Here is a 9,120-nt window from a genome sequence, read left to right as displayed (position 1 = left end):
ATTCCCCGGGCGGATGCTCAGATGGCTGCAGAGACTGAGGGGGCAGTATCCCCAGCAGGGGGCAGTTAGAGAGGCTTCTGGAGGAGGAAGTGGGGTGGGGGGGAAAGGAGGAAGACAAGGAGGAGGAGAGGGAAGAGGAGAGAACTAGAGGGTGAGTGGAATGAACAAGGTGATTGGGAGCAGGGAAAAGACTTCTTGCAAGAGCGAACAGCACATGCAAAGGCTGAGAGGTTCGACTTGTTCATGGGAAGTCTGGAATGAACTTGGTGCTTGAGTTTAGGGAGTGAGGCAGTGATGAGGAATGAAACTGGGGAAGGTAGCAGGGGCTGGGTTCTGTAGGAACTTGGGGCTGGGGCAGTAGGAAGACCTGGAAGGACTGGGAGCAGGGGAAAGCCATGGTCATATTTGTGGCTGGGAGCAGGATGGAAGATTGAGGCCCAGAAGTGGGGGGGGGGGGGGGGGGGGGGGGGGGGTGGGGTAAAGNGGGCAAGTGGGCAGGATACAGGAACCCAAAGGCTGTGGGGGGGAGAGGCAGGAGGGGAGGCTGACACCCTGGTCTCTGTCTCCGGAAGGCGGGGCAGTCCCTGGGCCAGGGAGCTCTGGGACCCACGGATTCAGGTGGATTTGGGATGAATGCCTGTTCCCTCTGCACGAAGTCAGAGAGTAGAGTAAGTGCGTTAAAGCAAGAAAAGGGCTTGGACAAAATAAGTGCTCAATATTTAGTTACTGGTAAACGATTAACACTACACCATTATAGTAATAAGCAATTAATATATTATTAATATTAATATTATTGTCAATAGCCAGTCCACAGCTCCCTCCCCCCTCCCCCCGCTCACAGGAGGCCCTCCTTGATTGCTTTACACAGAAAGCGCAGCCCATCGCAAGGCAGAGCCTGGGAGCCCGTGGAGTCCCAGAGAGGGAGGCTACGTTCAGCTTTCTGTGGGCCTCAGTTTCCCCATCTATCCAACCGCCTCCCCGGAGTGGCCTGCGGTGCCTGTGGGACGGTGGGGGGAGACTCCTGGTGGAACCTCAGAGGGCAATGGGACGGGCATCTTAGGAGGGAGGAGTGAGCTCCCGTCCCTGGAGGTGGGCAGGCACAGCTGGGCAAAGGACGCCAGGACTGGACGCCGCAATTCCACCGTTTTATCCCCAGATTGTCCTACAGAGGGCAGCCGAGGCCAGCGGTGTAAGCCAGTCCGCTCCCCGCCCACCACCCCCTCGGCCCCCTCGGCGAGCTCTCAGGGCAGGGATTCGCCTGTCGTAGTCACTGCTCCTGTCGGGCACCCAGGACAGCCTCTGGCACGCAGGCACTCAATAATTATCTGTCGATAATGCCTTGCATAAAAATCGTGGAGTTTAAGTTTTTTTAAAGCCCCCGTTTAAAAGTTTTTCGAATACCCTCCTGCGTCGACCGCGGCCGGTCGGGAGAGCCACTGAAGATTTCCGGGACCCGCAAACAGCTCAGCTGTACTACCCTCAGCCGGACCCGAGGCTCCACCCCCACTCAGGCTCCTCCCCCTTACGTCGACCCCGCGTACAATGGCGTCACTTGGAGCGCCCCGGGCATGCGCATTCCCCAGCACGACCGGGAAGACGCGCGCGCGACCCGGAAGGCCTTCCCGCCGCCTCCTGAAGCCGGCGTGAGGGGGGCCGATGGCGGAGGGAGCGGCGGAGGGAGCGGCGGAGGCCCCAGCAGAGAGTGGTGACAGTGGCGATTCAGGAGCCGGTGCGCCGGAACGGGGGGTGGCGCCCATTAAACCTCAGTGAGTCGCTGAGGCAGGGGGAGTCCTTCATGTGGCCTTCCCGGCACCTACAGGCGGTGCATGCCGGGTGACGGGGCAGCAGCCCAGGCGGGAAGCTCGTAGGCTCTTCAGTGTGGGCCGTTCCTGCACTTGCAGGGTCGGAGTAGACAGCGCACGTTGGGGGCTGTCACGTGTGCGAAGGACACCACGGTGCTTGCAGGGGTGGGCTGAGTTGCACGCTGGGGCCGCAGTGCATGCAGGGGACTGTAGTCCCGGCGTACGGCGGGAGTAGCACTTGTGCACCTGCAGCTAGCCTCCGCTACAGGCAGGGACTTGTCTGAAGCTTGGGCCGTGGGGCATGCTGGGGAATGTGGCGACTGTGGCTCCATTGCAAGGCATGCGGGGACATGTAGTTTTCTATAGCCGAATGTGGCCGGGGATGTTCTTGCCTGTTTGTAGTTTGGCTCAGTACTCTGGGGAGTGGGACCCAGGGACAAAATTGGTTCTGCCTGTGGCCTTGAGGTGCGCCCTCACTGGCAGCTGGCCGGTTCTAAGTCGTGCACTCCTCATCTGTAGAGGTATCTAAACAGGAACAGGTGTTCTCAGTCCCTTTCCCCAGCATCCATTGCATCTGAGCTGGAGGAGGGACCCCCTCCACAAGCCCTTTTTCCATTGCCTCTCTGGTGGCAGATACCTCACTACCAAGGAGCAGTTCCACGAATTCCTGGAAGCCAAAGGGCAGGAGAAGCCCAGCCAGGAAATCGAGGCAGGAGACCGCAGTGGCAATGACCTGGCTGAACCTGAGGCCAAGCGCATCCGACTGGAAGATGGGCAGCCAGGGGAGGTGGCCAAATCCGGGGAGCAGCCACAGGTTCAGAAGAGAGCCCGGGGCCAGAACAAGGGCCGGCCCCACATGAAACCCACCCACTATGACAAGAATAGGCTCTGCCCCTCCCTGGTCCAGGTGAGTGTAATTGTTGCTGGAGAGTCCTAGAGACCTTCAGTCTGAGCCTCCTTGCTCCCCATTTGATCCTCAGGAAGTTGTGACGTGAGTGTTATTGTCCCCATCTTCTCGATGAAGAAACCTAGGCTTGATGGGTTCCTGACTTGCCCCAGGACAGCAGGAGGCAGGGGGAGGTTAGAGGCTCACACCTAGACTGCCTGGCTGTCCCGGCGTTCCCCATCCTCCCTCATGGCCTCTTCGTTCCCCTGCAGGAATCAGCTGCAAAGTGTTTCTTCGGCGACCGCTGCCGCTTCCTACATGACGTGGGCCGCTATCTGGAGACCAAGCCATTGGACCTGGGCCCCCGCTGTGTGCTTTTCGAGAACTTTGGCCGGTGCCCCTATGGTGTGACCTGCCGCTTCGCTGGGGCCCATCTGGGACCCGAAGGCCAGAACCTGGTGCAGGAAGAGCGGGTCCAGGCCCCGCCGGTCCGCAACGGCCTGGACAAGGCCCTGCAGCAGCAACTGCGAAAGCGCAAGGTCCGCTTCGAGCGTGCTGAGCAGGCCCTACGCCAGCTAAGCAAGGGCCACGTGCCAGGCCCCTCCCCTGAGGCCACTGTCCCCGAGGTGTTGGGAGCCAAAGGTGCCCCCTTGCAGGACAGCGGTGACGCCCAGCAGACCCTCCCGGAGCCAGGCACTGGCGCCCTTGCCAGCGGCTCAGTGCGGACCTGCGGACCCCTGACGGACGAGGACGTGGTCAGGCTGCGGCCTTGTGAGAAGAGGAGGGTATGTGGTCGGGGCTTCTTGCTGAGGGCGCTGGTAGTGTGAGGGCAGAAAGAGCTGGACGCATACCCGCAGCCCCATAGAGCCTGGGCTGGGGTAGAGGAAGGGAGGGAGGGAAAGGCTTCCTGGAAGAAGACGGGGCATCGGGCCTGCAGTTTTGACAGCTGGGCGGAAGCTCTGCTGCGGAGGGGAAGACGGGAACAGAACAGTCTTCGCACAGGGATCTACTGGCTTGCACAGAGGCCCAGAGGTGGATGGCGGGTGGGGCGGAGAGAAGGGAAACCCCGGAGGCCTGGCAAGCTCCCCTGGGTTTTACTTCCCCGCAGCTGGACATCAGCGGCAAGCTGTACCTGGCTCCCCTCACCACGGTAGGTCAGCCCAGCCGTACCCGGGGTCTGCCCCTACCTGCTGGGTCGTGGGGCTGTGATAGGTGTCCGGGGTCCCTGCCTGCTGCCCCTCACGTGTGCCTGTGTCCCCTGCTGCCCCCAGTGTGGGAACTTGCCCTTCCGGCGGATCTGTAAACGCTTCGGGGCCGACGTGACATGCGGGGAGATGGCCGTGTGCACCAATCTGCTGCAGGGCCAGACGTCTGAGTGGGCGCTGCTCAGACGCCACCCGTGCGAGGATGTCTTTGGTGTCCAGGTTGGTGCCACCCAGAGGGAGGGAGGCAGGAAGGGCGGAGGGGCTCTTGGCTGCCTGGCTTTGGGGCAGGTTCAGGGTTGGATCTCCCTGACCCCAGGCCTGACTCCGTCACTCCCAGACCCCTCTTGCCTCAGCCATGGGCCCGAGGGCTGACCCAATGCCCCTTTAAGGGCCGGTGGCCTTGGCGCAGGGCCACTTTGGGGAGACGAGGCCACTGGCTCGATCCCCATAGTGGCAGGGACAGCCTGGACCAGCCCCTCACTCCCTGCTCCGCCCCCGGCCACAGCTCGAGGGCGCCTTCCCTGACACCATGACCAAGTGCGCCGAGCTGCTCAACCGTACCATCGAGGTGGATTTCGTGGACATCAACGTCGGGTGCCCCATCGACCTCGTATACAAGAAGGTAGCGGCCTCATGGCCCTGGACCTCCACGGTGTGGGTGGGGCAGGAGCCCGGGCCCTGGTCTTGCTCCCACCTGGGTCTCTGGGAACCCACGGGGGCTACTGTGCCTTGGTTTCCCCATTTGGACGGCGAAGGCAGAGAAGGGTGTCTGGCCTAGCTTGGGTCCCGCCCTTCCTCGCTTCCGCCTCCCGTTTCTCGCAGGGCGGGGGCTGTGCTCTCATGAACCGCGCAGCCAAGTTCCAGCAGATCGTCCGCGGCATGAACCAGGTACGCCCTCGGACGCCCCCACCTCCTCCCCGGCCCCGCGCCCCCGCCCCCGCTGACCGCCGCCGTCGCCACAGGTGCTGGACGTGCCGCTGACGGTGAAGATCCGCACGGGCGTCCAGGAGCGCATGAATCTGGCACACCGCCTGCTCCCCGAGCTGCGGGACTGGGGTGCAGCCCTGGTCACGGTGGGTCTCGGGGCACAGAGGGCTGGGGGCCTCGGGAGTGCTTGGCAGACCTTCCTAATGGTCTCTCTTCCTGCTTCTCCCTCCTGCTCTCTGGCTCTCCCTCCGTCTCGGTCTTCATCTGTCTCTTCGTCTCTCTGTCTCTCTCTCTCAGCCTGTCTCTCTTGATCTTTCTGGGTCTCTCTTTCTGCGTCTGATCCTCCGCCTCCCGGCCCGTCTCTCCCTCCCCGCGCGTGGCTTCTCCTCCAGCTCCACGGCCGCTCCCGGGAGCAGCGCTACACCAAGCTGGCCGACTGGGAATACATCGCGCAGTGTGTGACGGCAGCCAGCCCCATGCCCCTGTTCGGTGGGTCCCCTGCCACTCAGCCTGGACCTCCCGCCAGCCCCGCTCTCAGAGGCCACACGCCTGCCCCCATGGGTGTCACTGGGCTGGCAGGAACTCCCATAGAGCTCCTGCCTGCCCATGGCCCCCTGACACCCCAGCCTCTGTCCCTCAGGAAACGGGGACATCTTGTCGTACGAGGATGCCAACCGCGCCATGCAGACAGGTGTCGCCGGGGTGATGGTCGCCCGGTAAGTGTGCCCTGTGCCTGGGGTGTTACAAAGAGCCCGCTGGAGCCGCCCCCCCGCTTCCCTGCCCCCCGCCCTGCTCAGTGTCCCCAGCAGGTGGCTTTGCAGGGACAGGGGGCAGAGAGAGGGGGCTGAGATGGCTGGGGAGAAGGGGTGGACCGGACATCTGTGCGGACATCAGTGCACTTGTGGGTGGAACTCTCGGGCTTTGAAGGTCGGTCGAGCCCGGTGGGGAAGCGGGGTCTAGGACTGCAGCTGCCAGGCCGCCGAGCCCCCTCCCCGCCCTCCGCAGGGGCGCCCTGCTGAAGCCGTGGCTGTTCACGGAGATCAAGGAGCAGCGGCACTGGGACATCTCGTCATCCGAGCGCCTGGCCATCCTGCAGGACTTCACACATTACGGCCTGGAGCACTGGGGCTCGGACACGCAGGGCGTGGAGAAGACCCGCCGTTTTCTCCTCGAGTGGCTGTCCTTCCTGTGCAGGTGGGTGCTGGGGCTGGCCGGGTGCGGGTGGGGGCCGTGTGTGGGGACAGCCCGGCCTGACCCCGCGCCCACCGCCGCTTGCAGGTACGTGCCCGTGGGCCTGCTGGAGCGGCTCCCACAGAGGATCAATGAGCGGCCACCCTACTACCTGGGCCGCGACTACCTGGAGACACTCATGGCCAGCCAGAGGGCCGCTGACTGGATCCGGATCAGGTGCCGGGAAACCCCGGTGCGGGGCTGTGCAAGGCTGAGGGGCCCGTAGGCCGCAGGCCTGACCTCCCCCTGTGCCCTCTTCGCAGTGAGATGCTGCTGGGACCCGTGCCGCCCGACTTCGTCTTTCTGCCAAAGCACAAGGCCAACGCGTACAAGTAGCCACGGGGGGGGGGGGGGGGGGGAGGGNCAGCAGGGCCTCCTGCGGCACGAGAAAACAATAAATTTTATTCTTTTAAAAACCCAAGACTTTCTGTGACCCCGAGGCTTCCCCGTCCCGTTTTGGGGAGCTTTGTTTTGACGCTGGGCTGACCCTGTCCCCAGCTGTTACTTCTTCCTTTCTCATTAATAAGGGTCTCCCAGCCACTCGCATGGGCCCAGCCCTTACCCACAAAGAAACCACTAGAGCCTGTGAGGCAGGGGCCTTGACCTACGTGGGTGTGGATCAAGGCAGGCTGCCTGGAGGAAAGAGCCCTAGGGCTGCCCAGAGCATGGCTGGCAAAGGTGGAAGGCAGCAGACTGAGTCCAGGGTCTGCCCCACCCTTTGTGGGGCCTGTCTCTGGCTGCCTTGGTTTCTCCATCTGCCCTCTGCCCACCCCCCCACCTCCCCGATACCCGGAATCCTGACCAGTGGGCGGGCCGCAGCCTGGAACCCGGCGCCCGGAGTAACCAGGCAAACAGAACTCGGCAGGACTCTGAGCCTGTTCTCCGGGTGGGCCGCCTGTGCTCCCACCTGCTGCCTTCCTGGTCTGCCCAGGCCGGGCCGCCTGCCTCCCCATGCAGCACCCCAAACCCTTCTATGCGCCTACAGCTCCCCCAGAAGGCTTCAGCCCCCGGGGCCTGGATGGCACCGAGGGGCCAGGCAGCCAGACTGCTCCCGCCTGTGCGGAGCCTCTTCCTGCTGTGGGTATGAGTCGGAGGGTATCAGGTGTGAGGCGGGAGTTGGGGTGCCCGACGAGGTGGGGGACCAGGGCTCGGGGCTCCACCCAGCCACCTCCTTTTGTCCACAGGTTCCTCCAACCTGTATCAGCCCCCAAACCCGGAGAAAGAGGTGTTTCCAGCCCCTCCGGCAGGTACCAGCCTCCCCCCGACCCTTGATGAGGACCCGGGGGTGGGTTGGAGGGGTCTGGGCCTATCTTGCCCATGCCCCTGGCCCCAGGTGGCCCCCAAAAGCTAAGGCCTACGTCTCTGGTTCCTCAAGTAGGCCTTTAAGAGCAAAGCCTGTGCCCCCCATTTCCCAGACAGGTCCCCAGAATGATGCCCCGGGCCCCTGACTCCCAAACGGGTCCTCAAAGTCAGGATCTGTCTCCCCATGACTAAGATGGACCCCCAAGCCAGGTCTCTATCCCCTTTCCCACAGATGGGTCCCCAACGTTTGGGCCGTCCCCCTCACCCCCTCCACCCTGTACTCCTTCCCCCAGGCGGGTCCCAGAGCTGCTCTCAGGGCTGTCCCTCCCTGGCCTGCAGGTTTCCAGATGGCGCCCTGCGGGTGCTTCTTTGACCCCCGCATCTACCGAATTGAGTGGGCCACCACCGACTTCGGCCAGTCGTCCCTGTACAAGCTGACGGCGGTGGGCGGGGGGGAAACCCCCGGGGGTCCAGCTGGGGGCCCTGCCTCGCCAGGCACCTACCTCCTAGAGCCCCAGCAGTACCTCAAGGCCCCGGTGCCCGCCCCTGCGCCCCCGCCATACCCGCACTACCAGCCGCTGCCCGGGGGCCCGCAGTACCTCCTGCCTTACTTCCCTCCCGAGGGGCCTGGGCCAGAGGCTCTGGGCTTTGTGGGGGATGGGGGGCCCCCCGCCTACATGGAGCTGCCTCCGCCCCCGCTCAAGGAGACCCTGGGGCCAGCCCCGCCGCCCCCGCCGCCTGTCCCCAAGGAGAACAAACTACCTCCCCTGCTCATCACGCTCCCCGCTGAGGCCACGCTGCCCCCAGGCGCCTATGGCCACCTCAAGGGCCGCCTCAGTCAGTTCCACGGGCCCGGCGAGCCCCTGGCCTTCCCGTCCAAGGAGCTGCAGGGTGGGGGGGCTGGGCCGGCCCCGCTGTACCCGCCGGGCCCCGGGGAGCCCAAGGTGGCTGAGGCAGAGGCAGCCCCGCTGGGGGCGGGAGAGGCCAGAACCCCCGAGGCAGCCAGGGCCTTCGTGCTGCCTGAGAAGGTGCTTCTGGAAGATGCCATGAAGCTCTTCGACTGCTTGCCGGGCAATGCTGAGCCGGAGGGGTCCCCATGCAAGGCCCCTGGGCCAGCCCTGCCGGACAGCGGGGGCGGCGGGGACGACTCGTCTAGCGACATCCGCTCGCTGCACCTGCCGGATGAACTGCTGTCCTTTGACTACAGCGTGCCCGAGATCCTGGACACCGTGTCCCACGTGGACTACTTTTTCAACTTCAAGGCCCTGGAGGAGGAGCCACCGCCCCGCCCGGGGCCCCCAGCCGCCACCACCGTGGCCCCCGCGGTGCGACCTGAGCTTCCTGGCAAGAGGAAGGCTGGCACCTCATCCTCCAAGAAGCGGAGGCAGGGAGGCAAGGGCAAGCAGGCTGCAGGCCCGGCCAGCGCCGCCCCCTCGGGGCCCAGGCAGGACCTGGGAGCCACCCCCCATTAAAATGGATTTGACCTCTTGGCTGGCTGTCAGCTTGGTGGCATCAGGGCCTGTGGATAGCAGGCTGAGGCTGGACGTGGAGGACGGTCCCCTCCTCCACCCATCGCAGCCGGCCTGGGGTCACATGGGAAGGCCCGGCAGGCCCTCAGCACTTCCTGGGTGCTGGGCTTCCAGAGCTGAGCCAGGGAGCCCTCGGGTCACGGGGAATTCGAAATCCCTCCTCTCCAAGCCCCGGAAAATTGGAGTCAGCCAGCAGAGACGGGGGGGGGGTGCTTCCGGAAGGTGGGGAGACACTGTCT

The 9,120-nt window shown here is 64.3% G+C and overlaps 2 protein-coding genes across 4 annotated transcripts; both read left to right on the top strand.

The window, feature by feature from the left end:
• The first annotated feature begins 1,585 nt into the window (after positions 1–1,585).
• Positions 1,586–6,440, top strand: DUS3L (dihydrouridine synthase 3 like). Its single transcript, XM_002927752.4, has 13 exons — positions 1,586–1,766; positions 2,436–2,709; positions 2,961–3,473; positions 3,797–3,838; positions 3,960–4,112; positions 4,399–4,515; positions 4,716–4,781; positions 4,856–4,966; positions 5,213–5,309; positions 5,461–5,536; positions 5,826–6,014; positions 6,099–6,227; positions 6,314–6,440. Exons 1-13 carry the CDS (start codon positions 1,657–1,659, stop codon positions 6,384–6,386), a joined length of 1,950 nt encoding a protein of 649 aa, XP_002927798.2. The 5' UTR covers positions 1,586–1,656; the 3' UTR covers positions 6,387–6,440.
• A 130-nt stretch (positions 6,441–6,570) lies between these two features.
• PRR22 (proline rich 22) lies at positions 6,571–8,842 on the top strand. 3 transcript variants are annotated; one of them, XM_034657595.1, is made up of 3 exons: positions 6,581–7,131; positions 7,235–7,297; positions 7,692–8,842. In XM_034657595.1, the coding sequence occupies exons 1-3, from the start codon at positions 7,002–7,004 to the stop codon at positions 8,822–8,824; spliced, it is 1,326 nt and encodes a 441-aa protein (XP_034513486.1). In that variant the 5' UTR covers positions 6,581–7,001; the 3' UTR covers positions 8,825–8,842. The 3 variants fall into 3 exon arrangements, with proteins under 3 accessions (XP_034513484.1, XP_034513486.1, XP_034513485.1); XM_034657594.1 differs by having other exon boundaries at positions 7,646–8,842; XM_034657593.1 differs by having other exon boundaries at positions 6,571–7,297; positions 7,646–8,842.
• The last annotated feature ends 278 nt before the right edge of the window (positions 8,843–9,120 follow it).

This window comes from Ailuropoda melanoleuca, chromosome 4, assembly GCF_002007445.2.
Source record: "Ailuropoda melanoleuca isolate Jingjing chromosome 4, ASM200744v2, whole genome shotgun sequence".
Lineage (NCBI taxonomy): Eukaryota > Metazoa > Chordata > Mammalia > Carnivora > Ursidae > Ailuropoda > Ailuropoda melanoleuca.
This window is presented reverse-complemented; position numbering and strand designations above follow the sequence as displayed.

Bases quoted from the DNA above. Each gene is read 5' to 3' on its own strand.
- DUS3L (XM_002927752.4), top strand. From the start codon at position 1,657: ATGGCGGAGGGAGCGGCGGAGGGAGCGGCGGAGGCCCCAGCAGAGAGT. The intron at 3,474-3,796 runs GTATGTGGTCGG...ACTTCCCCGCAG, and splicing joins GGCCTTGTGAGAAGAGGAGG to CTGGACATCAGCGGCAAGCT. The intron at 4,113-4,398 runs GTTGGTGCCACC...CCCCGGCCACAG, and splicing joins AGGATGTCTTTGGTGTCCAG to CTCGAGGGCGCCTTCCCTGA.
- PRR22 (XM_034657593.1), top strand. From the start codon at position 6,596: ATGGGCCCAGCCCTTACCCACAAAGAAACCACTAGAGCCTGTGAGGCA. The intron at 7,298-7,645 runs GTACCAGCCTCC...TCCTTCCCCCAG, and splicing joins GTTTCCAGCCCCTCCGGCAG to GCGGGTCCCAGAGCTGCTCT.